Source organism: Sus scrofa, chromosome 1 (genome assembly GCF_054392235.1).
Source record: "Sus scrofa isolate SSC_HxYL_T2T_F1_AM1 chromosome 1, Sscrofa_HxYL_maternal_Yorkshire_Landrace_v2.0, whole genome shotgun sequence".
Taxonomy (NCBI): Eukaryota; Metazoa; Chordata; class Mammalia; order Artiodactyla; family Suidae; genus Sus; species Sus scrofa.
In genome coordinates, this window is record NC_139383.1 from 115,424,689 (window position 1) to 115,452,291 (window position 27,603).

Here is a 27,603-nt window from a genome sequence, read left to right on the forward strand (position 1 = left end):
CATGTGGAGGTTCCCGGGCCAAGGACTGAACCTGCACCACAGCAGTGACCCAGGCTGCTGCAATTATGACAGATCCTTAACCTGCTGTGCCACAAAGAAACTCCTACGCCATTTTTGTCTGTCATTCCAAGTTATGTTTATTGTTTTTTTCCTTTGTTATTACTCAATGAATTTATTACATTTATACTTGTACAATGATCATCACAATCCAATTTTATAGGATTTCCATCCCACAACCCCAGCATATCCCCCCACCCCCCTAACTGTCTCCTTTGGAGACCATAAGTTTTTCAAAGTCTGCGAATCAGTATCTGTTCTGCAAAGAAGTTCATTCTGTCCTTTTTTCAGATTCCACATGTCAGTGAAAGCATTTGATGTTGGTGTCTCATTGTATGGCTGACTTCACTTAGCATGATAATTTCTAGGTTCATCCATGTTGCTAAAAATGCCAGTATTTTGTTCCTTTGAATGGCTGAGTGGTATTCCATTGTGTATATGTACCACATCTTCTTGATCCACTCCTCTGTCAATGGACATTTAGGTTCTTTCCACGTTTTGGCTATTGCAAAGAGTGCTGCAATGAATATCAGATACATGCGTCTTTGCGAGTTGTGTTTATTGTTTTTAAGTGCGTGGTTTTAGCTTTATAAATTACTATTCAGATGTGATAGTTCTTAGGCAGTTTTAGTAGGATTCAGATTTAAAGTGAAACTTTCATATTATTAGATTGCTACTTCAAATACTCATAAAGAAGACTTTTTAGAAAAATCTTTTTAAAAACAGGCCTGCTAAAATTTTAAGTGCCTTACTAAGTTTTCATCTGCACTTAGAATATTATTTACTGTAATATCTTAAAATACCTTGTAATTAGGTATATAAAATGCAAATGGTATTAAAGGTTATCAATAAAAAGCAAATCTTTTTCCCCCTCCTCGTTCCAGCTATGTCATTCCCTTAATCCTGAGTGTGATATTTTATAATCCTACAGAAACTTTCTGTACTCTTAATGTTTTAATATTTTAGAACTATAGCATTTTAGTTTAATCTTATTTTAATAACTGAGACATGAAAGTAACTCAGAGGGATTAGAGATAGACTGCTTTCCAGATTTGATTATCTGTCAGAGGTAGGCTTGGATGCACTTGCAAAATCTGAACTTTAGGTTTAGGGAGGCCAAAAGAGTATGCCCATGTCTTGGTGGTCTGAGAAAGAGAGCAATTGAAAGGAAGGGCAGGGAGTTCTGGTTGTGGCTCAGTGGAAATGAATCTTGACTAGTACCCGTGAGGACGTAGACATAGACATAGACCCTGTCTATGCTCAGTGGGTCAGGGATCTGGTGAGCTGCCCCAGCACCATGAGCTGTGTGGTGTAGGTCACAGATGCTGCTCAGATCCCGCGTTGCTGTGGCTGTGGTGGAGGCCAGTGGCTATAGCTCAAAGTTGACCCCTAGCCTGGGAACTTCCCTATGCCAGGGGTGTGGCCCTAAAAAACAGAAAAAAGAAAGGGAGGGCCAGATATGTTCCAGGTTTCTGCAGTGCTGCAATGGCAGACTGCCTCTGAGTCTCTCGCAGGAGGATTATGTAGTTACAGAGGAGAATCATCTGACCTCTCTCCTCTACCTCCCTGCTGGTTTATTTTACTTGCCCCTCTTATTTACCATGGAACATTTGTGTGGGTCATACAGTATGATAACGTTTACTTATATTTAAAAAAACACACAAAAGTCGTACTGTGTATTTATGGATACAAGTGTAGGTAGTAAAATTATTAAAATTGAACTGGAAAGAGATGTACAAAATTCAGACTGTTTACTTTGAGGAGTGAAGGGTATGAATATGGCAGGGAACAAAAGATGTGACTTAAGTGTTAAGTTTTATTAACTTGTTGTAAATATATATTTAATATTATTTCCCTCTCATTGGTGTGGGTGATTGGATTATCAGAACTTTTGGTTCTGCTAGAACTATATTCAGAATAGAATTTTCAGGGAGTTCCTCTCATGGTTTAGTGGATAACGAATACGTCTAGAAACCATGAGGTTGCGGGTGTGATCCCTGGCCTCTCTCAGTGGATTAAGGATCCGGCATTGCCGTGAGCTGTGGTGTAGGTCGCAGAGCGGCTCAGATCTGGCATTGCTGTGGCTCTGGCGTAGGCCAGTGGCTACAGCTCCGATTTGTCCCCTAGCCTGGGAACCTCCACGTGCCGCCGGTATGGCCCTAGAAAAGACAAAAAAAAAAAAAAAAAAAAAATAGAATTTTTGGAAAATGTTTCAAAATAAATTTTGTACCAATAAAATATGCTTCCTAGTGCGAGCATATAGGCTAAGTTCTTTAATGGATTATGAAAAAATGATTGCTTTTCATTTTATCTTATTAAACCTGTATTGTCATTTATCTCCATTGTCCAGAAGGGGGCAGCATGGATTTGTGAAAACAGGAATGTCAGGCATTTAACCTGTTTGTGTCTGCATTTGACAATATTAAATCCCTAGCTCTTAGAGACAGAGCTCTGATAATATGAATGGTATATGTGTCTATATGTGTGCTTGTGTGTAATGTTTGCAGCCAGAAGGTTTTCTTTTTTAATATATGTCCTTTCTTTCTGAAAAAAGTACCTAAAGTTTCTTCCTGAATTAACTCTTATCTTGCTTTTTTGGATTTGGACTTTTGTTATTAATTTAATTTGCCAAAAAAAGGAGTTCCCATCATGGCACAATGGAAACAAATCCGACTAGGAACTGTGAGGTTGCAGGTTTGATCCCTGGCCTTGCTCAGTGGATTAAGGATCCTGCGTTGCTGTGAGCTGTGATGTAGGTTGCAGACATGGCTCGGGTCTGGTGTTGCTGTGGTTCCGGCATAGACCAGTGACTACAGCTCCAATTAGACCTCCAGCCTGGGTTAGGGTTAGGGTTAGGGTGCGGTCCTAAAAGGACAAGAGACAAAAAAAAAAAAAAATTAATTTGGGTGTTGTGTTTAAAAAACAATGTCTGTGGGAGTTCCTTTGTGGTTCAGCAGGTTAAGGATCTGACATTGTCACGGCTGTGGTGTGGATTGGGTCCCTGGCCTGGGAACTTCTGTGTGCTGCAGGCTTGGCCAAAAATAGCCAAAAACTAAAACAAAAATGATGTCTGTAATAGTAGCATAGTCTCTGAAGCCATGGCAGAGTAAACTTTGTTAATGTAAAGGAAACAAAAGCAAGAAGCAAAACTAACCTTTATTTAAAACATGGAGAGTTCCCTTGGTGGCTCAGTGGTTAACGAATCTGACTAGGATACATGAGGGTGTGGGTTCGATTCCTGGCCTCGCTCAGTGGGTTAAGGACCCCACGTTGCTGTGAGCTGTGCTGTAGGTCGCAGACATGGCTCGAGTCTTTGGTTGCTGTTGCTGTGGCTTAGGCCGGAAGCTATAGCTTCCATTCGACCCCCAGCCTGGGAACTTCCGTATGCTGTGGGTGTGGCCCTTAAAAAAAAAAAGCAAAAAAAAAAAAAAAATTAAAATATGTCAGAATGTACATAATGTTTTATAATATTCTTTTTTTCTGTACCAGTCAATTCTCTTAGATTTTGGGACTATTTTCATGTGCTTTTATGTATTCAGCATCATCTTTTTGAAGTTGATTTTTTTAACTAAATGACACATTGTTGTGGAAAATACAGACATATTCTAAAGATGATCTAACCGTCGTTCTACGTCACTAAGTGTATTCCAACATCTTTTTTTTTTTTTTTTTTTTTGTCTTTTTAGGGCTGTACCGCAGCATATGGAGATTCCCAGGCTGGGAGTCCAGTCGGAACTGTAGATGCTGGCCTACGCCACAGCCACAGCAACTCGGGGTCCAAGCCACATCTGCGACCTACACCACAGCTCACAACAACTCTGGATCCTTAACCCACTGAGCAAGGCCAGGAATTGAACTTGCATCCTCATGGATACTAGTCGAGTTCGTTAACTACTGAGCCATGATGGGAACTCCATTAAGATAAATTCTTTTTTTTTTTTTTTTTTTTTTTTTTTTTTTGTCTTTTTGCCATTTCTTGGGCCGCTCCTGCGGCATATGGAGGTTCCCAGGCTAGGGGTCAAATCGGAGCTGCGGCCACCAGCCTACACCAGAGCCACAGCAACGCAGGATCCGAGCCGCATCTGCGACCTACACCACAGCTCACGGCAACGCCAGATCGTTAACCCACTGAGCAAGGGCAGGGATCGAACCCGCAACCTCTTGGTTCCTAGTCGGATTCGTTAACCACTGCGCCACGACGGGAACTCCCAAGATAAATTCTTAAATGTTAGTCAAAGCATATATCTGAGTGCCTGAATGTATACTAAAAACAACAATGCAGCATGTCAGGTGATGTATGATAATTTTTTTGTGTGTGCTCTTTAGGGCCGCACTTGCAGGACATGGAAGTTCCCATGCTAGAGGTGCAATCAAAGCTGCAGCCACCGGCTTACTCCACAGCCGCAACAATGCCAGATCGAAGCTGCATCTGCGACCTACATCATAGCTCATGGCAATGCCAGATCCTTAACCTAGTGATAGAGGCCAGGGATTGAACCCATATCCTCACAGATCCTAGTCAGGTTCCTTAACCGTGGAGATATGAAGGGGACTCTGATTTTTTTTTAAAGTCAATGTTTTTTCTTAGACATTGGGGAGGACTTTTTTTTTTCCTTCAGATTTTTATTTTTTCTATTACAGTTGATTTACAATGTTCTGTCAATTTCTGCTGTATAGCAAAGTGACCCAGTCATATATATATATATATGTGTATATATATATATATATTACATATTCTTTTTCTCATATTATCCTCCATCATGTTCCATCACAAGTGACTAGATATAGTTCCCTATGCTATACAGCAGAATCTCATTGCTTATCCACTCCAAACACAATAGTTTGCATCTACTAACCCCAAACTCTGTCCATCCCACTCTCTCCCTCTCCCCCTTGGCAACCACAGGTATGTTCTCCAAGTCCATAAGTTTATTTCTTTTATGTAGCTAGGTTCATTTGTGCTGAATATTAGATTCTAGATATGTTATATCATATGGTATTTGTCTTTCTTTTTCTGACTTACTTCACTTAGGATGAGTCTCTAGTTCCATCCATGCTGCTGCAAATGGCATGATTTTGTTCTTATTTATGGCTGAGTAGTATTTCATTGTGTATATACACCACATCTTCTTAATCCATTCATCTATTGATGGACATTTAGGTTGCTTCCATTTCTTGGCTATTGTGAATAGTGCTTCAGTGAACATAGGGGCGCATTTATGTTTTTCAGCGAAAATTTTGTCCAATTATATGCCAAAGAGTGGGATTGCTGGGTCATAAGGTAGTTCTATATTTAGTTTGTGAAGTACCTCCATACTGTTTTCCATACTGATTGTACCAGTTTACATTCCCACCAACAGTGAAGAAAGGTACCTTTTTCTCCACACTCTCTCCAGCATTTGTTATTTATTTAGTTGATGATACGGCCATTCTGACAGGTGTGAGGTGGTACCTCATTGTAGTTTTGATTTGCATTTCGCTAATAATTATTGATGTTAAGCATTTTTCATGTGCCTGTTGGCCATCTATATGTCTTCTCTGGAGAAATGTCTATTTATTTCTTCTGCCCCTTTTTCAGTTGTATTTTTTTTTGTCTTGAATTGAGTAAGTTGTTTATATATTTTAGAGATTAAGTCCTTATCAGTTGCATCATTTGAAACTATTTTCTCCCATTCTATAGGCTGTCTTTTTTTTTTTTTTTTAATGGTATCCTTTGCTGTACAAAAGCTTGTCAATTTGATTAGGTCTCATTGGTTTATTTTTGTTTTTATTTCTGTTGCCTTGGGAGATTGACCTAAGACATCATTTGTACAGTTGATATCAGAGGATGTTTTGCCTATATTCTCTTCTAGGAGTTTGATGGTGTCTTGTCTTATATTTAAGTCCTTAAGCCATTTTGAGTTTATTTTTGTGCATGGTGTGATGGTGTCTTCCAGTTTCATTGATTTACATGCACCTGTCCAGTTTTCCCAGAACTACTTGAAGAAGGGACTGTCTTTTTCCCATTTTATATTCTTGCCTCATTAGTTGAAGATTAATCGACCATAGGGGTCTGGGTATATTTCTGGGTTCTTTATTCTGTTCCATTGGTCTGTGTGTCTGTTTTTGTACTGGCACCACACTGTCTTGATTACTGTAGCTTTGTAATATTGTCTGAAGTCTGGGAGAGTTGTGCTGCCTGTTTGGTTTTTGTTCCTCAGGTTTGCTTTGACAATTCTGGGTCTTTGTGGTTCCATATTAAATTTTTGGATTGTTTGTTCTAGTTCTGTGAAAAATGTCATGGGTAGTTTGATAGACATTACATTGAATGTTTAGATTGCTTTTGGTAGTCTGGTCATTTTAGCAATATTAATTCTTCCAATCCAGGAGCATGGAATATCTTTTCATTTCTTTGAATTCTCTTTAATTTCCTTGTTGAATGTTTTATAGTTCTCAGTATATAAGTCTTTCACCTCTTTAGTCAGGTTTAGTTCTAGGTATTTAATTTTTATAGTCAGTATCTTTGATAAATATAGATGCAAAAATTCTCAGCAAAATTTTAGCCAGTCAAATCCAACAACATACAGAAAAGATCATACACCACAACCAAGTGGGATTCACCTCAAGTTCACAAGGGTGGTTCAACATACGCAAATCAATCAACATCATACACCACATTAACAAAAGAAAAGTCAAAAACCACATGATCATCTTAATAGATGCAGAGAAAGCATTTGACGAAGTCCAGCATCTATTCATAGAAGTCAAGCAGGTGGGTTGAGAGTTATCAGGTCAGATGGAAGGTACCATTGAAGTTCAAAAAGTAGAAGAGCCAGAAAGTAGAAGAGCAGAACCAACAGCCACCAGCAGTCATAGTTCAGTTCACACTGAGCAGTGAGGCCCTTTGTGACAGATATTAGTTCCTAAATGTGCAGCTGAGGTATGGGTGTGGGCTGGGCAGTAACTGAGGACAGCAGACTGTTGTGGGGAGTCAGCTGAATGTTTTCTGAGTCTGCAAATTTGACTGCCTCAGTCTCTAAAACCCATAGATATGTAATTGAAATTTAAAAAGCATTTTAGGAGTTCCCATTATGGCTCAGCAGTAATGAACCCTACTAGTATAGTACCTATGAGAGTGCAGATTCAATCCCTGGCTTCACTCAGGTTAAGTACCTGGTGTCACCACAAGTTGTGGTGTAGGTCACAGATGTGTGCTGTGGCTGTGGTGTAGGCCAGCAGCTGGGGCTCTGGTTTGAATCCTAGCCTGGTAACTTCCATATGCCACTGGTGTGGCCCTAAAAAGAATAATAAATAAATAAATAAAAATCCAAAAAAATCATTTTAATATTTTGAAAGCATGAAGTTAAAAATTATAAAGTAAATTCAGTGGAAAAAAATGTGTGGGCAAATAATCACGGGGAGTTCCTGTCGTGGCTTAGCAGAAATGAATCTGACCAGCATCCATGAGGATGCAGGTTCGATCCCTGACCTCACTCAGTGGGTTAAGGATCTGGCATTGCTGTGAGCTGTGGTATAGGTTGTAGACGTGGCTCTGATCCTGTGTTTCTGTGGCTGTGGTGTAGGCCAGCGGCTACAGCTTTGATTTCGACCCCTAGCCTGGGAACCTCCATATGCCATATGTGTGGCCTTAAAGAGACAAAAAAAAAAAAAAAAAAAAAAAAGAAAAGAAAAAAATCAGGGGACAGTGGAAGGTAGTTATTGACTTGTTGGAATGACTACTTTGACTCAAATTGTTAAAAATGCTAAAAGTTTCATTAATGTGATTTTAAGGTAATACATGAGTGATAGTGATGGTCATGAAGGAACCGTTTAGATTAAAGCAGAGCTATTAATATGAGAAGAAAACACTGAAAAGGAGAAACTATCCTAATTATAAAATGTCTTCTATATTTCCTGGTGGATTCCTGAACATTGGCAACTCCTTCAGAAAATAAATACAACTACATTTTAAAAGATAGAATTTATGGTACGTAGTGACATAATACTAATAATAGTAAAGATAATATTTACCATCATCTTTTGTACGCATGATGTATCAGTCACTGTGCTGATTTTTATATGTACATTTCGTTTACTTCACAAAGTAATTCTGTATGTTATGGTTAATGCTGATTGCCGTTAACCACATGATACAGAAAAATGAGGCTCAAAGAGGTTAAATAACTTGCCCAAGTCACACAGTTAGCAAGTGACAGAGCTGGAACCCTAAGTAGTCCAACTTGAGGCCCCAAACTTGATCACCATACATATTGCTTCCTACTAGATGTAACTGTGTATGTAAAAATAATTGCATTTCTCCAACTTTGACTATTTTAAATTGATTTACATAATAAATAAGAGTTTGGTGCATACTTAATTTTAAATGGCTAATTTATTAAATATCTTTCATTTTGTAGAACAAAACAGCTATTCTTTTCAAACTCCTCTAATATTAATTTTTCTTTAGAGAACTGTGCGTTGTTTAGTTCTTTAGTAATTTATATTTTAGCTTTTCATCTTTGATTATTTAAGTTGAGATTTTTAGTTTTAGGTACCTTTTACCTTCTTTTACTTGTCACAGATTACTTGTTTTTTTTAAAAAATATGATGCAAATTTTAATTGCAATCTGATAAGTCTAACATGTACGCAGTTAAGATTTTTGAAAACGAGATAGCTAAGAAGGTAAAAGGTCACCTGTTATCCTTCCACATAAGAGAATCACAGTTAACACTTGAACATTTTTTTTCCTTTAACTTTTAAAATCTGTTTACCATACACTTGTGATTATATATATAGTTATCTACGCACATAGAGTTTTCATTTAATATTTTAACAAATGCTTTCCCAAGTTATACTTATCCACAAAAGTGATTTTTAATAATTTATAACATTATAATATGTGAGCATACAATATTTACTTAGCAATTCTCCTACTTTGGATGTATAGATTGTTCCCATTTTGAACTATTGTAAATAATACAACATTGATTGTCTTTGTAAAACTTGTTTTCACTTATGATTATTTCCTTGTGTAGATATTTTTTAGATTAGAACCTCAGAATTTTTGCATAATAGGTGTTAAAATTTTTAATGCTATTGAGATTGATTACCAAATTATTTTCTACCCTCATGCCTATTTTATCATCCTTTGCCAACCTAAGACGTTTTTATTTACTTCCGTGCCTTAGTTCCCATGTAATAATCGTATCTACTTCAAAGTGATGTTGTAAGACTGTAGTGAATTACTGCCAAGTATTTAGAATAATACCCAGCACAAAGTAAGAACCCAATAAATGTTAGTTGCTTGGTATTATGATTTTTACAGTCTTTAGCTAAATATATAGGTAGAAGGAGTATTTGATTGTTTGAATTTGCAATCCCTTGATTACTAGAGATAATGAAGTTTTTCTATGAGGATTTTAGTGATTTTTTTTTTCTTTTGAGATGTAGTTTGTCCTTTGCCTATTTGTTTATTGAAGATATTAGTGCCTATATGAGCACTTAACTTAATTGAAATATTAAGCTTACATGCTTTCTATTGTTGTTGTTGAAATTTTCTTCTGGTTTATTATTTACTTTTGGTTTTTTTAATCTATAGATAATCTCCATTCCTATGTAATCTAATTTATGTTTTTCTATTTAGTTTCCTTCTTATTTTTGAATCCTGGAATCCTCCCTAGCTCAGAAATTTGATCAAATTTCATTAAGAAACAATAGCTGGATTAAAACAAACATCAATTACTTTAACCTGTCTGAAATTTATTTATGTCTGTGGGGTGCGGAAAGGATAAAAGACATCTGTTCTTCCCTAAAGTAACAGATTATCTCAGTATCGTTTATTAAATAACTTTTTTCTGTGGTAGGCATTATCTTCTTAATTTTAGGTTAAATTCTTCATATTTATTTGCTGTTTTATTAATGAGGAAGTAGTTGAAGAAAGATGGAGTTCTGACTAGCCCACTGTTTCTTCATTGTTATCTTTTCTTTGTAGTAAATGAATGAGAATATTAAAACTTGTCCTTAAAAGTCTTGTTTTCATATAGAACATGACTGTCCTTATTAGATGGTTAGTCAGTGTTTTGGTTGGGCCACATGGTCTTATTTTCTAAAACAGCTACTAAAAAAAAATAGCTCTCTGCCTTTTTTTTTTTTTTTTTTTTAAAGAAGGATAGATTTCTGAAAAAAAAATGTTTTAAATCTGATTTTGTGAAAATGTGGAAATGAAATTAACACTCATAGACTTCTTTTTTCCCCTGTAGATAGAATATTTAAAAGTGATAATATTTAAAAGTGATTCATCTTAACTGCACATTTATGTTCCAGAGACAAAGAGTTCTGGGAAGTCAAGAAATAATGATTAAGAGAATAGTGGGATTGATTTATGAGTGAAAGAAGCTGGTCATTTATAGCTTGTCTAATGATGGGCATATTTAGGAGGGAAGACAATAGTTACTGTTCATACATTTTGAGATTATTCAGGCAAAGAGAAAAATTGTTTTGGGCAGCTAAGAGATTGCTTCCAAAATGATACAAAAAAAGGATAATTTAGAAAACAAATTAGGAAAAGTAGAAAAAATATACATATATATACTTTACATGGGAAACCGTTAGAAAGCAGAATCATCTCTCCAGAGAGCTAGTGGGTGAGATAAACTAGCTGTCTCTAGTTTCTGTAATTCATGGCAGATACTTAGGAACAGGTTACATAAGAGGTTTCTGGGAATGGTTTAAAACAAAGTCTTGTAAAATGCATAAGGTCAGGCTGAATGACCTAGGTGGTACATTCTGACTCTGTCAGATCCTGTGATAGCTTGTGGCATTCTGCTGCTCAGCACTAATGTACCGTGAGGATTATTTACTGGCAGAGTCAGTGAGCCTTTACTTGGTTGATGATCAGAATTATTTGAAAAATAATAATTGGGATTAAAATATATTTGTTTTGGTCCAGTATCTTCTTCCTTTTCCTTGCCCCACTTACCTTCATTTTTTCACCAAAGTAAGAGTTTTTACTTGGTTAAATATTCTGTTGCTTTTTCTTAGCCCCTGCTTTTAATTAGCTTTCGATGTCATTGGAATATTTTGCTTCTAGGAAGGAACTAGTGCAGTGTCTAGAACATGATTTTGAATAATTTTCACCTATAGAGTACCAACCAGTTGGTCAGATACTCAGTCTACATTGTCCAAGTTTTGTTCCATAACAACAACAACAATTTTTTTTATGGTATTTGTGTGTTAACACTCTTTAGGTCCTTTAATAGCTGTAGGTGCTAAAATGGAATCCGTGATCATTAATGGGGGCATGGGAATAGAATATTTAAAGCTCTCATTTATTTCTTTTCTTCTAACTTTAAGAAATTGAGGAGTTCCCGTCGTGGCGCAGTGGTTAGCAAATCTGACTAGGAACCATGAGGTTGCGGGTTTGGTCCCTGGCCTTGCTCAGTGGGTTAAGGATCTGGCGTTGCTGTGAGCTGTGGTATAGGTTGCAGACGTGGCTTGGATCCCGCGTTGCTGTGGCTCTGGCGTAGGCCAGTGGCTGCAACTCCGATTCGACCCCTAGCCTGGGAACCTCCATATGCCGTGGGAGCGGCCCAAGAAATAGCAAAAAAAAAAAAAAGAAAAAGAAATTGAGCTTATGAACATTTGTTAGATGGAAGGACACTGGTGCCTGGCTTGCTTCGTACATCAGACGGGCACATATCACCTGGGCCCAGAGTGGGCCTGCCACCTCAAGGAGGGTCTTACCAGGTGTGCTGCCCAGGGAAGTGTGTTTGCTTAGGAGAACTGCACATTATCCTGTGTAGGTCTAAACCTAGCCATTGCAAAATGGGCAGAGAATATAATGATGGACGGTATTTCCAGTGAAAATGAAATACCTTTTCATTAGCCATATTATGAGGTTTGAACAGTGATCATTTGATTAATCTGTCAAGAAAGCAGCCACAAAATTCATGATTATATAAACAGTATTACATCCATTATCATTAACAGTGAAGCCTTTTTAAAGATATATATTGTGCTTTGACTGATTCTGACATTGGCTAATGCTAACATAAAGTTATTAAAGACATTGAAGAAAATATTTCATCTTAAATTTGTTAAAACTGAGTCATCCTTTTAAATATACATTTCCCCCCAAAGTTTAGTATTTAAAAAAAACTTTTTTTAGTATTTTAAAATTTTATTGAAGTTGAACATCTAGAGAAAAGAAATAAGCTCATGGACATGGAGAACAGACTTGTGGTTGCCAAGGGTTATGGGGAGGGAGTGGGATGGACTTGGAGTTTGGGGTTTGTAGATGCAAACTATTGCATTTGGGGTGGATAAGCAATGAGGTCCCGCTGTATAGCACAGGGAACTATATCCAGTCACTTGTGATGGAACACAATAGAAGATAATGTGAGAAAAAGAACGTGTGTGTGTGTGTGTGTGTGTGTGTCACTTTGCTGTACAGCAGGACAGGACACTGTAAATCAACTATAATAAAAAATGAAAGAAAATTTTATTGAAATATGGTTGATTTACAATGCTGTGTTAATTTCTGCTGTGTAGTAAAATGATTCATATACACTTCTGTATTCTTTTTCAGATTCTTTTCTCTTAATAAGTTATCACAGAACCTATAAGGTAAAGTTTAAAATAGTAGCATTTAAAGTATACATTCTTGTGCATGTTTTATAATGTACATGATATGTTGGCATAAAGCACATATATAATTTGTACATATAGTGAGAATACACTGTATACAGTTTTTTTAACAAATGGGTATGTGATCAAACAAATTTGGAATGTGAATGCTTTTCAGATAATTTAGTTGAAGATACAAGGTTCATGGATTTCCCTGGTGCCTAGCAGTTAAGGATCTGGAGCTGTCCTTGCTGTGGCACAGATTTGATCTCTGGCCAGGGAACTTCCACATGCTATAGGTACGGCCAAAAAAAAAAGTACAAGGTTCACATTTTTTTAGTTCTTGTATAATTATTCTGATGACGCAATTTAAATGTCTTATTCTTGTTAAAATACCCTTGATGTTAAGTCATGGTTAGGTGACTTTTCCAAGTCAAAGTGGAAGAAAGTGAAGTAGAATGGAATTAAATTATAGAATCAGTCGTTGTAGGTGAAGTAAGTGTTTAATAATCAGGATCTCTAGAATTTAATAATTTACTAATAGAAAAATTTTGCTATTTCAACTCCTTTGTGGGGAAGCCGGGTCTAAATCAAAGAGAAATAGGAGTTATCAAATATTCTTTAAGAAGTGCTTCTTCAGTAGTTTTGAGGACAGACAAGAAGAAACCATATTAATTGTGTTTTAGCAAATCTTGTAAGTGCTTTCATTTAACAGGTAGCTGAGAATTATTTATCATTACCCTGTTCATTGTTTGAATTAAAATTAATACCGAAGTGATGCTTGAGAATGGTCTTTTTCCCTTTTACATTTAAATAGGCTAGACATTTGCTTTGTTTATACCATTAATTTGTTTTCACACAGCCTATGAAGGTAACCATCAACTCAGAATTAATTAATGGAATCAAAATTAATGAGGTTTTACTGTATTGGGCCATTTCCACTCTAGGCCAGTTTTCTTCACACGAGTTGGTCCAGCATTTTCTTGAAAGAAGAAAAATTAGGTCTATTTAAATCCATATTTAAAAAACAGAGAGAACCATCTTTTCTTGTGAGTTAAGTACCTCTAATAACTGTGCTTTCTTGGACTTTAGTAATATTGATTTCTTTTTGTTTGTTTTCAGTCTTGATTATTTTGGCTATTTACAGACTGTTGCTCATTACAGTAAAGCTAGGCTTAACTCTTCATATGCTTATTTTCATTTACATGGATGATATAAGATTTTTATTTGGGGCCAAACTCTTTTTTGTGGATGAGGCATGTCATTTGCCACTTTTCGTCATTATTGCACTATATGAAAGAAGAACAGATCTGTTCTTTAAAACACATTTATGTAAATATATGTTAGAAGAGAAAGCATCATGTGGAAATGAAAAGCTAGAATTTTTGGAATCCAGTTATTTTACCCTTGATCTTTTTTTTTTTTTTTTTTTTGTGCCACACCCGTGGCACATGGAGGTTCCCAGCCTAGGGGCCTAATCGGAGCTGTAACTGCCAGCTTACGCCACAGCCATAGCAATGCTAGATCGGAGCCACGTCTGCGACCTACACCACAGCTCATGGCAAGGCAGGATCCTTAACCCACTGAGCAAGGCAAGGGATTGAACCCACAACCTCATGGTTCCTAGTTGGATTCGTTTACACTGTACCACCACGGGAACTCCCCCTTCATAAAATTTTATCTCATAATCTCCTTTTTAAAGCACACCTTGTGCTCTTATTTAATACTTGCAGTGTATGTTTGTTTTTACTAAGAGTGATAATCTGATGTAGGGCTTTTAAATCTTTTTGAGGATGGCATTTTTTTTTTTTTTTCTGTTTTTGTCTTTTTGCTATTTCTTGGGCCTCTCTCTCGGCATATGGAGATTCCCAGGCTAGGGGTCTAATCAGAGCTGTAACCACCGGCCTATGCCAGAGCCACAGCAACGCGGGATCCGAGCCATGTCTGCAATCTACAGCACAGCTCACGACAACGCCGGATCGTTAACCCACTAAGCAAGGGCAGGGATCGAACCTGCGACCTCATGGTTCCTAGTCGGATTCATTAACCACTGCGCCACGATGGGAACTCTGAGGATGGCATTTTCTTGAATTCAAAAAGCTTTTTTTTAAATAAATAAAAATAAAAAAATAAAAAATAAAATAAAAACTTTTTTCAGGAGTTCCCGTCGTGGCGCAGTGGTTAACGAATCCGACTAGGAACCATGAGGTTGCGGGTTCGGTCCCTGCCCTTGCTCAGTGGGTTAACGATCCGGCGTTGCCATGAGCTGTGGTGTAGGTTGCAGATGCGGCTCGGATCCCGCGTTGCTGTGGCTCTGGCGTAGGCCGGTGGCTACAGCTCCGATTCGACCCCTAGCCTGGGAACCTCCATATGCCGTGGGAGCGGCCCAAGAAATAGCAAAAATACAAAAAAAAAAAAAAAAAAAAAACCAAAAAAACCTTTTTTCATTTTTTTAATTACTCAAATGAATTTATCCATCTGTAGTTGTATAATGATCATAACAATCTGATTTCACAGGATTTCCATCCCACAGCCCAAGCATACCCCCCCCCCCTTTTTTTTCCTTTTTCTTTTTAGTGCTGCACCCATGGCATATGGAAGTTCCCAAGCTATGGGCTGAATTGGAGCCATAGCTGCTGGTCAATGCCACAGCCCCAGCAATGCCAGATTTGAGCCGCATGTGTGTCCTACACTGCAGCTTGCAGCAATGCTGGATCCTTAACCCACTGAGCGAGGCCAGGGATCAAACCCAAATCCTGGATACTAGACGGGTTCTTAACCCACTGAGCCAAATGGGAACTCCTTGAATTTTAAAAAATTATCCACCCGCATATAAACAGCAAGAGCGAAAGTTTTGACAGTGAGACTTCTCATGAGGAGTTGATGTCAGAGGTCAAGTTCCTTATGGGAACAGGGAATCCTTTTTTTGTTTGTCTGCATTCCTCTCTGTGTGAGATTATAAACTGGATATTTGAGAGACTGTGTGGTTCAGTGGTTCTCAGTAGTTTTGTTACCACTTCAGATGTTGAGATCTACCAACAGAACATAATTTGAAAAACATCAAACATAGTAAAGAATATTGGTAAAAATTCACCCTTTTAAACAAACACCTCACACCAACTCATGCCTCGATATCTCTATGAAAAGGAATAAGAATGTTGTGAACATTCATGAAATGATTGTCAACTCGGGTACTAGCAAGTAGGCTGGTTAGTTATATGACATTAATTAAGGATTAGCTCATTTTAATTAAAGATTTCAGAGAGCTTGTGAGTCAAAACAGCAGAATCAAAAGTAGAGACAGGTGTTGTGAAGTTTCCGTTGTGGGTCATCAGATTAAGAACCCAACATAGTGTCTGTGAGGATGTGGGTGGGTTCAATCCCTGGCCTCTCTTAGTGGGTTAAGGATCCTTTGTTGCTGTGGCTGTGGCTTAGGCTGGCAGCTGCAACTCCTATTTGACCCCTAGCCTTGGAACTTCCATGTGCCGCAGGTATGGACCTAAAAAGAAAGAAAAAAGAAGTAGTGACAGGTGTTGTGAGTCCTATGACAGATCAGTGTCTGGTTAAAGGATGTGGAGAGATGAAAAGGAATGCTATTAAGCAAGCATTCTTTTTAGTTACTCGTACACACAGAAAAAGCCCACTGTTAGATTTATTTTCTCTGATGAGAGAAATAATAAGGTGACCACTTTCTATCAGATCTATGTTACAAAATAGAAAATAGTTAACCATTAATGCAGCAATCATCCCTTTTGTAAATTGAGTGATGGCTATATTTGATAAATACAAAATCAGTGCTAATGATATCTGCAGAAATGCAAAGCCTCCATCTTATTATACTTTGGATAACAACATATGACTGGTGAACCTCAAAAAATATTTTATGTGGCATGAAATAACTGAAAGTAAAGGCGTCATGTTACATATTTTTATTCTGTTTTATTCTAACATTGCCTATATTTAAATGATGTTTTTTGTAGTTTGCCACTTATTGCTTTGCATGTAATGCTTTTGTGTGTTATAGTCAACTACCCTGCAGTCCCTAATATCTTTTCCAGGAGTTTCCTGTTGGCTCAGCAGGTTAAGTATCCACTGCTGTAGCTCAGGTCACTGCTGTGGTGCAGATTCCATCCCTGGCCCTGGAAACTTTCGCATGCCATGGGCATACCACCTGCTCTCCCCCCCACCCCCCAAAAAAAGGAATGGTAGGGCAAAAACTAGAGATGAACAGGAAATACACAGAGAATGTTTAATGGGCTCCTGTGTGTTAGTTGAGGTGAGACTCCTGCTGACATTATTGACAGGCACTGTGAATCACAGCTCCAGATAATTCAAACTATTTGTGGCTCTTAAGAAATGACTGTGGCAGAGGAACCAGGAGGGTTTTGTTTTTGAGCAAAGGAGCCGGGAAGAGCGTGGTCTAAATAACAGAGTCCCAAACAGAAGGAAGCACTGCCGAAAGCAGCTCCAGCAGCTAACAAAGGCAAGTTCAGACCATGGAAACAGAACACATAATAACAGATCAATTTTTTTTTTTTCCAGCTCTGCTTGCTCAGATATAGCAATCATTTTGGTAAGGTCATCTTCAAATTTGAACAGCAGATTTCCCTAGGCATCTTTCCTTACTTTAATCTCGTATTAATTTAGTATTTTTCAAAGTGTTGTGGTGATTGAACTGGGTGTTTTATGTATAATATAAAAGAAGAAAATTTTCAAGGCATCCTAATGCTGTGGTTAAGTGTTTTCAGTGCAGTGAATGTATAATTAATTTTGGTTTAATTGAGGGCAGGATCCACTTTACTCTGAATTTTATCTAAACGTAATTAAGGATTATTCTTCTTTTCAGGCAAGAGTGCAGCACTGCATCTGCTCTGTAGCCAGTGACCATTCAGTAGGACTCCTAAGTTTACGAGAGAAAAAATGCATTATGCTGGCATCACGTCATCTTTTCCCCATTCACGTAATCAAGTGGAGGCCTTCTGATGATTACCTAGTAGTGGGATGTTCAGATGGCTCTGTGTACGTCTGGCAAATGGATACTGGTAAGAACAAATGTTGAGGTAGATTTGAAAATTAAATGAGTATATTTGACTTCCTAGAAATGAAAAATCTTTTGTATGAGGAAAAAACTCCTAAAATGTAAAAAAGGTTGCTACTTGTATTTTCTCATCACTGCTTTTTCTGTGTTCTTATCATCAATAAATAAATATCTAAGTGGCCTCTTACTTGCTATACTATCTCAAATACTTGTAGAGAGTTTCACTGATACTTATTTTTAATTTTTAAACATTTTTTTAGGGCTGCTCCAGTGGCATATTGTAGTTCCCAGCCTAGGGATTCAGTTGGAGCTACAGCTGCGGGCTTTGCCACAACCACAGCAACACCAGATCCAAGCCACAGCTTGTGGCAGTGCTGGATCCTTTATCCACTGAGCAAGGCCAGAGACGGAGCCTGCATTCTCATGGATACTAATTGGAATCTAAACCTCCTCAGCCACAACAAGAACTCCCTGCACTGATATTTAAAAGAATGGTGACAGATCAGGACAGAAATGCAGACACCAGACAAATAAGTGATTTCTGTATAAATCATGAGACAAATTGTAGAATGAAGGAACAATTATTGTCTCAAATTGAGAAACAGTGGAAAAATAAAATTATCTTTTATTTGCAAAGTAGAAAAACAATACTGAGCAATTAACTAAAGGAGGTAACTGAAATGAAAGTTTTAAGTTTTAGAGAGAACATATAAAATTTCAGGGTTCAGAAATTTTATGTATGTTCATAGTATAGAACAAGTAATGTTTAAGTTTATAGACCATGACATAAAGGGTTTACACACAGAATTTTGTTTTCCCAGGGAAAATTTTCAGTGTGTAACTACATTTTTTTTTTTTTTTTTGGTCCTTTTTGTCTTTTTAGGGCCGCACCTGTGGCATATGGAGGTTCCCAGACTATGGGTCGAATTGCAGCTGTAGCCGCCAGCTTATACTACAGCCACAGCAACGCCAGATCCGAGCCGTGTCTGTGACCTACACCACAGCTCACTGCAGCGCCAGATCCTTAACCCACTGGGCAAGGCCAGGGATTGAACCCGCAACCTCATGGTTCCTGTTCGTTAACCACTGAGCCACGACGGGAACTCCACTAGTTTAAGCTTTTAAGAACACATTTTAGGAGTTCCTGGTGGCTCTGTGGGTTAAAGATACAGTCTTGTCACTGCTATAGTGAGGGTTTGATCCCTGGTCCGGGAGCCTATGCATGCTGCAGACATGGCCAAAGAAAAATTTAAAAAGGTCACATTTTATTCTACTTTTACTATCCTGTCATCATCTATCAGTGATGAAAAACTTTCTTTACATTCCTATTCTTATATTCACGAAGCATTTTTTAAAAAATTTTTTTATTTTTAAAATTTTTTTGTCTTTTTAGGGCTGCACCCTCAGCATATGGAGGTTCCCAGGCTAGGGGTCTAATCAGAGCTGTAGCTGCCAACCTACACCACAGCCACAGCAACGTTGGATCCTTAACCCACTGAGCGAGGCCAGGGTTCGAACCCGCAACCTCATGGTTCCTAGTTGGATTAGATTCCACTGCACCATGTTGGGATCTCCAGAAGGATTTTTTTTTAAATAGTCTTTTTTGAAATAACGACTATATACATGTTTCTGCTTGTACAAAGGTGTGACTAGGAGTGCTCCTAAGTCTTTTTGGAACAAGAAGCCATGATTTTTTGTTTATAGTCCTTGTTTTTTTGGTAGTACATAGGCAATTTTGACAAGAGGAAGCATTCTTGGAAAGTGTCAAACCTCTTTGCTTTTGCATTTAATTTTTCTTTTTATTGTTCGTTGTAAAAGAAGTTCTTACTTTTTGCCAAATTTTGAATGCACAAAAGTATTAGAAAAAAAGATGGGAGTGCCCACTGTGGCTCAGTGAGTTAAGAACCTGACATAGTGTCCATGAGGATCTGGGTTCTATCCTGGCCTCGCTCAGGATCTGGCATTGCCATGAGCTGTGTGATGTGGTCACAGATGTAGCTCAGATCCCACGTTGTTGTCTGTGGCTGTGGGGTAGGCTGGCAGCTGTAGCTCCAATTTGACTCCTAGTCTGGAAACTTCCATATCCTGCAGGTGTGGCTGTAAAAGGAAAAAAAAGAAAAGAAAAATGAGTTCAAATCCCATTGCTGTGTTTGAGTTTTGGCATATTTCTCTTTAGTCTTAATTCTATGCATTTTTAAAAACAATTGTTCTAGTATTACATATGTAACTTTGTATCTTACTTTCGTGTCCCTCTTTGTTATGTTGTATCTGCTGAGTAGCACTGTTTCATGTTTGCTGGTTTGGTCTGCCCTACAAACTAAATACACTTGATCCTTGAACATGAGGGTTGGGACACCCACCTTCTTCAGGGTTGGAAATCCATATATAACTTAAAGTTGGCCCTACATTCCTGTGTTTCCTACCTATCTGAGGTTCCCCATCCTTGGATATAGCTGACCATGGATCATGTGGTACTGTAGTATTTACCATTGAAAAAAATCAGTGTGTACATGGACCCACGCAGTTCAAACCTGTGATATTCAAGGGTCAAGTATATATAGAGTTTGTCTTAGGCTCTGGAGTCAGATTCCTTGGTTTGAATTTAAGATCACCTGTTCGATAGCACTGTGATCTATGGCAAGTTTCTCAGTTTACTCATCTGTAAAATGAAAGTAATAATAGTTCCCACTTTATGGTGGTTCCAAGAGAATAAAATGAGATAATATTTACATGGTGGGTAGTACATGTATGCTTATGTACTTGAAGTTTGTGTGTACTTGTATATGTATGTATTTCCTACTTTTTATTTAACAAACCTGCTGTTGAACTTGTTACTTTGTTGAACTTTGAAATATGGCCTTACCTGCATTTAGAAATATTTCCTTTGAGAATTAGTATTAAAGTAAGTGGTTATAGCGATGATAAATTTGTAAAACACTTAAAAAATACCTTACATACTAAATTAACAATTGAGATATTGTAAATACAAAAGTATGCTAAACTTGTCTAGGACTTAAAACATTAAATTAATACGATAAAGTATCATTTTCCTGATTTAAAAAAATTATTAAAGTATCATTGATTTACAATGTTCTTTCAATTTCTGCTGTACAGCAAAGTGACCCAACCACACATATATATATACATTCTTTTTTTTTCATACTTTATTTTATTATGTTCTAACCCAAGAGACTGGACACAGTTCCCTCTGCTGTCCAGTAGGAGCTGAATTTCTTAATAAATATGTAATACTTGAATACTTCAGATGCTTTAAATACTACATTTGTAAATGTATTGAAAATGAAATTCTTCCAAGTGATACCTTACTGACTGGAAGACAGAGTTACTTTTCAGTATTTTGCCTAGTAGGAGATGATTTTTTTTGCCTAGTAGGAGATGACAAAAAGCTCCTAACTATATGTATACTGGGGGATATTTTTATAACTAGTTTAGTATAACTAGGCCCAATATATAATATTGCAGCTTAACAATTTAATAATTATCTTCTGATTTTGGTAAACAGTCAATAATGGCATTCTTTTTAAAAATTTTTTATTAGAGTATAGTGGACTTACCAATGTTGTATTAGTTTCAGGTGTACAGCAAATGAATCAGTTGTACATGTACACATATCCGTTCTTTTTTTCCCATATAGGTTGTTATATAGACTACTGAGTAGATTTCCCTGTGCTGTACGCTAGGTTCTTTTTGATTGTCTGATTTATACAGTAGTGTGTATATGTTATTCTCATCCTCCTAATTCCTCCCTCCCTCCCATGGTTTCCCATATGCTAACCCTAAGATGGGTATTGAAATCTGTGAAATGATGGCATTCTTAAATCGGTAAAGATAGAGAAGCAGAATAAATTTTGGGTTTTAGCCACAGTAGGAGGTGTATACTCTTTTTCCTCCTTGCTGTTCAGGCTTCAGCTAGTGATATAAAGGTCCCCCAGGAGTCAGTGAGGCACATCCTGAAGGTATTGACATTATTTATTTATTAAATTTATTTATTCATTAAATAAATAAAAAATGAAGTTAAATAAATCAGATTCGGCCAAGGTTTGATGTGTGAAATGTATTTAAACTCCGAGGAGATACTTTATCTCTCTACCTAGTGTTGTCGGAATGCCTTTTTACAAATGAAGTCATATTACACTAAAAGTGCTTGTGCACTCTGCAATTTTGTGTCTGCTGTTTTGAGTTATACTGATATTTCTAGCTTAAAAAACACTAAGAAGTCTTAACTTTCTGCTTTTATGTAGCATTTTCTTTTGTTTTTTCCTTCAGAGGGGTAGTTTTTATTTCCAGTGTTTATTTCCTAATGAAATGAAGTTGAGGGTAGTAATATAAATTTTTTTTTTCTTTTTTGTCTTTTTGCTATTTCTTAGGCCGCTCCTGCGGCATATGGAGGTTCCCAGGTTAGGGGTTGAATCGGAGCTGTAACCACCGGCCTGCACCAGAGCCACAGCAACACGGGATCTGAGCCGCGTCTGCAACCTACACCACAGCTCACGGCAACGCCAGATCATTAACCCACTGAGCAAGGGCAGGGACCGAACCCGTAACCTCATGGTTCCTAGTCGGATTCGTTAACCACTGCGCCACGATGGCAGCTTCATAATATAAAATTTAATTGGAGAGGCAGAGGTCCAGAGTCTCTTGTTCTTTTATTGTATCATCTTAATTATATGCAATAGCACTTAATAGTGCTATAGAGGCCATGGAAATTACCATTCTTTCACGTCTCCGGATAGTTAGAAAATTAGTCAAACAACTACCAACAAGATTTGGCCAGCCGAACCTCTTGACACCTACTTAGGAACTTATTAAAGGTGGGTCACTGATCTAGATGGTGGCTGATTCCACATGGAGCTGTTGTGTTCTTCAGGGATCTACTCTCATTCTTCACATTTGATGTTCCCAGTAAGCATGCAGTGGTGATCCCACAAGCCTTTAACAAGGTCAAAATCCTTTCTCTTTGGGAAATGGTGGTGTACTTAGGTAATGACTGGGTATTACCAGGGGTTCTTATTTGATCATTACCAACCCTTAACACCATTCTCATCTGCACATTTTATCGTCTTTGCTACCTAATGAAAGTGATTCATCATTCACCTAGTCCTATAGGGACAGTTTTTAGATGTTCCTGTACAAATGTAAACACCAGCCAAGTATTACTAAATGTAAAACACTTGCCAAATATTACTAAAAATTAGTGTAGGAAGTCTTATCAGTTTACTTTGTTCTCATCTTTTTCTGTTGTTTATTTTCTGTCTTTCTCAGTTTTCTAAAATACTCCTATTTTTGCAGTTACTTCATGAAATAAGCATTTGAGTCATTTTTTAACAGTTATCCAATAAACTATAACAGAATGTGAACTAATGTATATTTGTCTACTGACCCAACATATACAGCAAACACATATAAAGCATGGCTACCTAAAAACTTGAATATTTATTTATTTATTTATTTATTTTTGCTTTTTCAGGGCTGCACCTGCAGCACATGGAGGTTCCTAGGCTAGGGGTCCAATTGGAGCTATAGCTGACGGCCTACACCACAGCCACAGCAACACCAGATCTGAGCTGTATCTGCTACCTACATCACAACTCATGGCAACACTGGATCCTTAACCCACTGAGGGAGGCCAGGGATCAAACCTGCAACCTCATGGTTCCTAGTTGGATTTGTTTCTGCTGTGCCATAATGGGAACTCCTAATTTTGATTTATTTAGATTGATAATTTTGTCTTGCTACTAAAATAACCATAGGGAATCAGGAGGTGGTATTCCAGTCTAGTCTGTTATTATTAGTAGAAGGGTTTAGTAGTAAGAATTTTCTTTGCCTATAGAATTTAATACTGTGCAGATTTTATTTTATGCTTCTATTGCACAGCATATGGTATTACATCATTAACTTTTCTCTATCTTTTACATTTTTGTTTTTCATTCTATTACAAAAAATACTATAGTATAGGACAAACAAAGACATAAAAGATGAAATGGTTAAGAAAAAAAGGTACTTTTCTAAAATCTTGGTAAAATTAAGTATAATCAAAGTTTCTTTTTTCCTTTTGCATGATTCACTCTGAAATTTTGGAGGAAGAGGTGTTGGAGTGGAAATATTACTATTTTTTTCACTTTCTTACCCGTAAGTCCTCTGTGTGATTAATTACTAAGTCCCTACTCTTCTCTTTTTTCTTTCCAGCATACTGTTTTTATATAGGGCTACATTTTTTTTCACACCCAGGATATTTTTATTGCTTTCTCTATCTTCTATCTCTACCTTCTCATCCATCCAATACTCTCCTGGCAAATTAGTCATAGGAAATAAAACAGCAACAAATACACTTGATTCATGCCACTGTCTTAATGGAAAAAAAAAAAGGGATTAATTTTAGTTCACATAGGGCTTTAAGACAAGGCCCTCCATAGTATGGTACATTCCTACCTTTGTCTTATCTCCTAATCAAGAATAATTGGGTTACTGTCTACCCCTTCTTGTCTTTTGTATCACCCATAATGTTGCTCATAGTTTTCATTCATTTACAACATTACTTCTTTCTCTTTTTTTTTTGCTTTATAGGGCTGCACCTGCAGCATATGGAGGTTCCCAGGTTAGGGGTCCAATCGGAGCTACAGTTGCTGGCCTACACCAGAGCCACAGCAATATCAGATCCGAGCCGTGTCTGTGCCCTACGCCACAGCTCATGGCAACACCAGATCCTTAACCCAGTGAGCAAGGCCAGGGATCGAACCCACAACCTCATGGTTCCTAGTTGGATTCATTTCTGCTGTGCCACGACGGGAACTCCAGAACATTATTTCTTTCTATTTGTGTATTTGTTTAAAAAGTATATTATCTTTTAAGGAAATTAAATACACAAACAAAATTTTGCATATTGTCCCATGTAATTACCATTTCTGTGGCACTTCATTGCTTTGTGTAGATCCAGATTTCCATATGAAATGATTTTCCCTTTGACTGATTTTTAATATTTCTTATAGTGCAGGTCTGTGGATGATTCTTTCAGCTTCTGTATATCTGAAACTTTATTTCACCATCATTTCAAAGATTTCTGGGTACAGAATTCTAAGTTGACAGTTTTTGTTGTTTTTTTCCTTCAGTAATTCCACTGTCTCCTTGCTTGCATTATTTCCAGTGATAAGTCTGCTGTCACTGTTATCTTTGTTCCTCTCTATATGCTGTGTCTGTTTTTTTCTGATTTTTAAAAAATGTTTCCCTTTATTACTGGTTTTGAGCAGTTAAAATCTTCTGCATATTTTTTGCACTTAGGGTTTGTTTCTTGGATCTATGGGTGTATAATTTTTGACAAATTTTGGAGCTTTGGGCCATTATTTATTCAAATATGTTTTTGATCCTCCCCCACTCTTTCCTCTCTTTGGAGACTCCAGTTAGATGTCTGTTAGGCTACTTGAAATTGCCCACAGCTCATGAATTGTCTTTTCATTTTTAAAATTATTTTTCTTTATTTTATAGTTTTGATTTTATATTTCAAGTTTACTGAGTTTTTCCTACACAATGTCTAATATGCCATTGTTCCCATTGACTGTGTTTTTCATCTCAGACATGGAAGTTTTCATTTCTAAAACTTTGATTTTAGTCTTTTGATATCTTCCATATCTCTGTATTCAAACTTTATGAATATGTAGAGTACAACTATAGTAACTTTTATTTTTTTATTTGAAATTTTTTGCCTTTTTTAGGGTCACACCCACAGCATATGGAAGTTCCCAGGCTAGGGGTCAAATTGGAGCTGCAGCTGCCGGCCTGTGCCACAGCAGTGCCAGATCTGAGCTGCATCTGTGACCTACACCGAAGCCACAGTGACACCAGTCCTTAACCCACTGAGCAAGGCCAAGGATTGAAACTGTGTCCTTATGGATACTAGCTGGGTTCATTACTGCTGAGCCACAATGGGAACTCCCTATAGTAACTTTTAATGCCTTTGTTTGCTAATTAAAAGAAAAAAGTCTGTTTCAGTGTTTTTTTATTGATTTGACTTTTTTCCTTATTATAGATTATATTTTGCTGCCTTTTTCCAGAGTAGCCAAAAGTGGTTCTAGGGTAGAAGCAGAGACATTAGCTTGTATGTCATGGCCTCTAGACCAAAAATGGTGGGTTATTAGACTAGAGTGGTAGCAGGAGATCTGGTGAGAAGTGGTTGATGTCTAGATATAGTTTGAAGGTAGAACCAACATGATTTGCTGATAGTTGTATGAGGGGCATAAAAGAATGAGATGGGCCAAAGATGACTCCAAGGTTTTGATCATGAGAAACTTGAAGGATGTAATTCATTGTGAGATATTGAGAAGCCAGTGGGAAGAGTAGATTTTGAGAAAATCAAGAATTCAATTTTTGATATATTAGGTAGAGTTGAACTATTCAAGTAGAGATGTTGACTCATAAATTGTACACTTGACTCTTGAACAAGGTTTGAACTGTGTATTTTTTTAGATAATAAATACAACAGTACCACATGATCTGTTGTTGGTTGAATCCACAGGTATCAACTGGGGATAAGAAGGGCTGACTATATAGTTATATGTAGATTTTCAGCTGTAAGAGGGATTGGTGCCCCTAATTAATCCTTTTGCTATTCAAGGGCCAACTGTAGGTATGAGTCTGTAGTTCAAGGGAGGGAAGTCAGAGTGGGTGATGCAAATTTGGGAATGTAAGTTCCTGACTGGATATATTACCAATGGAATGCAGGTAGGTAATGGTTGGGACACTCGAGGGTTTAGATGTATTTCTGTGATATAGAAAAACCCCAAAAGAGGATAAAATGAACCTTCCAGGAAAAAGAAGAAAATAAAGGGTGTGCTTGCCTGGAAGCCAAGTGAGAAAAATATGGTTCAAGGAATAGAGTCAAATGCTGCTGATAGTAAATGATAGTAAAATGAGGACTGAGAGCTGATTTAGATTTAGCAACATGGGGAGTAGGTTCTGTGCATGTTTGGTGTGAAATCTGATTTGAGTAATTTCAAAGAAGGCTGGGAGGAGAAAATATGGAGGTAGCAAAAATAGGTCTTTAGAGGATGATTATAAAAAAAATGGGACACCAGCTAGACATGGAGACTGGGTTAACTTTTTTTTTTTTTTTTTGAAGGTGAAATAGTTGCATATTTAAAAGCTAATGGGAAAAATCCTGTACTGGTGGGAATGATCCAGTAGATAGGGAAAATTGATGTGGAAAAAGGAGAATTGCTGAAATGGTGTCCTTGGGCAAACAAGAGAGGGATAGGCTATAAGCCACAAGTGTGTTAGGTAGGAGCCTGGATAGTTGATTCATAATTATAGAATAATGTGAATGGAGACGTAGCAGTGGGAGCTTGTGGAACTTATTTTCTAATTACTTCTTTCTAAATAGGAAACAAAACTTTTCACCCAGATGAGAACAGAAAATGCAATGTTGGGATTGGAGGAGAAAGAAAGTATGGAACAATGAACTAGGAGAGTAGGAAAATGAAAGATCTATGGAAATTTGGTGACTACTCAGGGCCACTGGAATCAGTGTTCAGGAATTTCAGATGAATCTTTCAGCATATTCATCATTCATGTCTGTCTTCATTTTAAGGTGCATAGTAGGTGAAGAGTTGGATTCCACCATTGTTGGAATTTGCTTATCAATTCCTTCCTAGTAACCATGAGGATGAAGGTTGGATCCCTGGCCTCACTCAGTGGGTTAAGGATCCGATGTTTCCATGAGCTATGGTGTAGGCCAGTGGCTGCAGGTCCAATTCGACTCCTAGCCTGGGAACTTCTATATGCCACACACATGACCCTAAAAAGAAAAAAAAAAAAGAGAGAGAGAAAGAAAGAAATTGGTGTTTGTAATAGAGTAATAGTGGAGTGATCGAGGAGCTCATCTTGGAAGTAAAAG

General features: G+C 37.4%; 1 protein-coding gene across 12 annotated transcripts in view; it reads left to right on the plus strand.

Annotated features, from left to right (window-relative positions):
* Nucleotides 1-27,603, plus strand: part of WDR7 (WD repeat domain 7) — a 375,641-nt gene that overhangs the window by 60,760 nt on the left and 287,278 nt on the right. For all 12 annotated transcript variants that reach the window (XM_021093595.2, XM_021093608.2, XM_021093602.2 and 9 more), the window contains one exon: nt 17,508-17,703. In XM_021093595.2, coding sequence (XP_020949254.1) covers nt 17,508-17,703 — 196 coding nt within the window. The remainder of the gene's footprint in view (nt 1-17,507; nt 17,704-27,603) is intronic.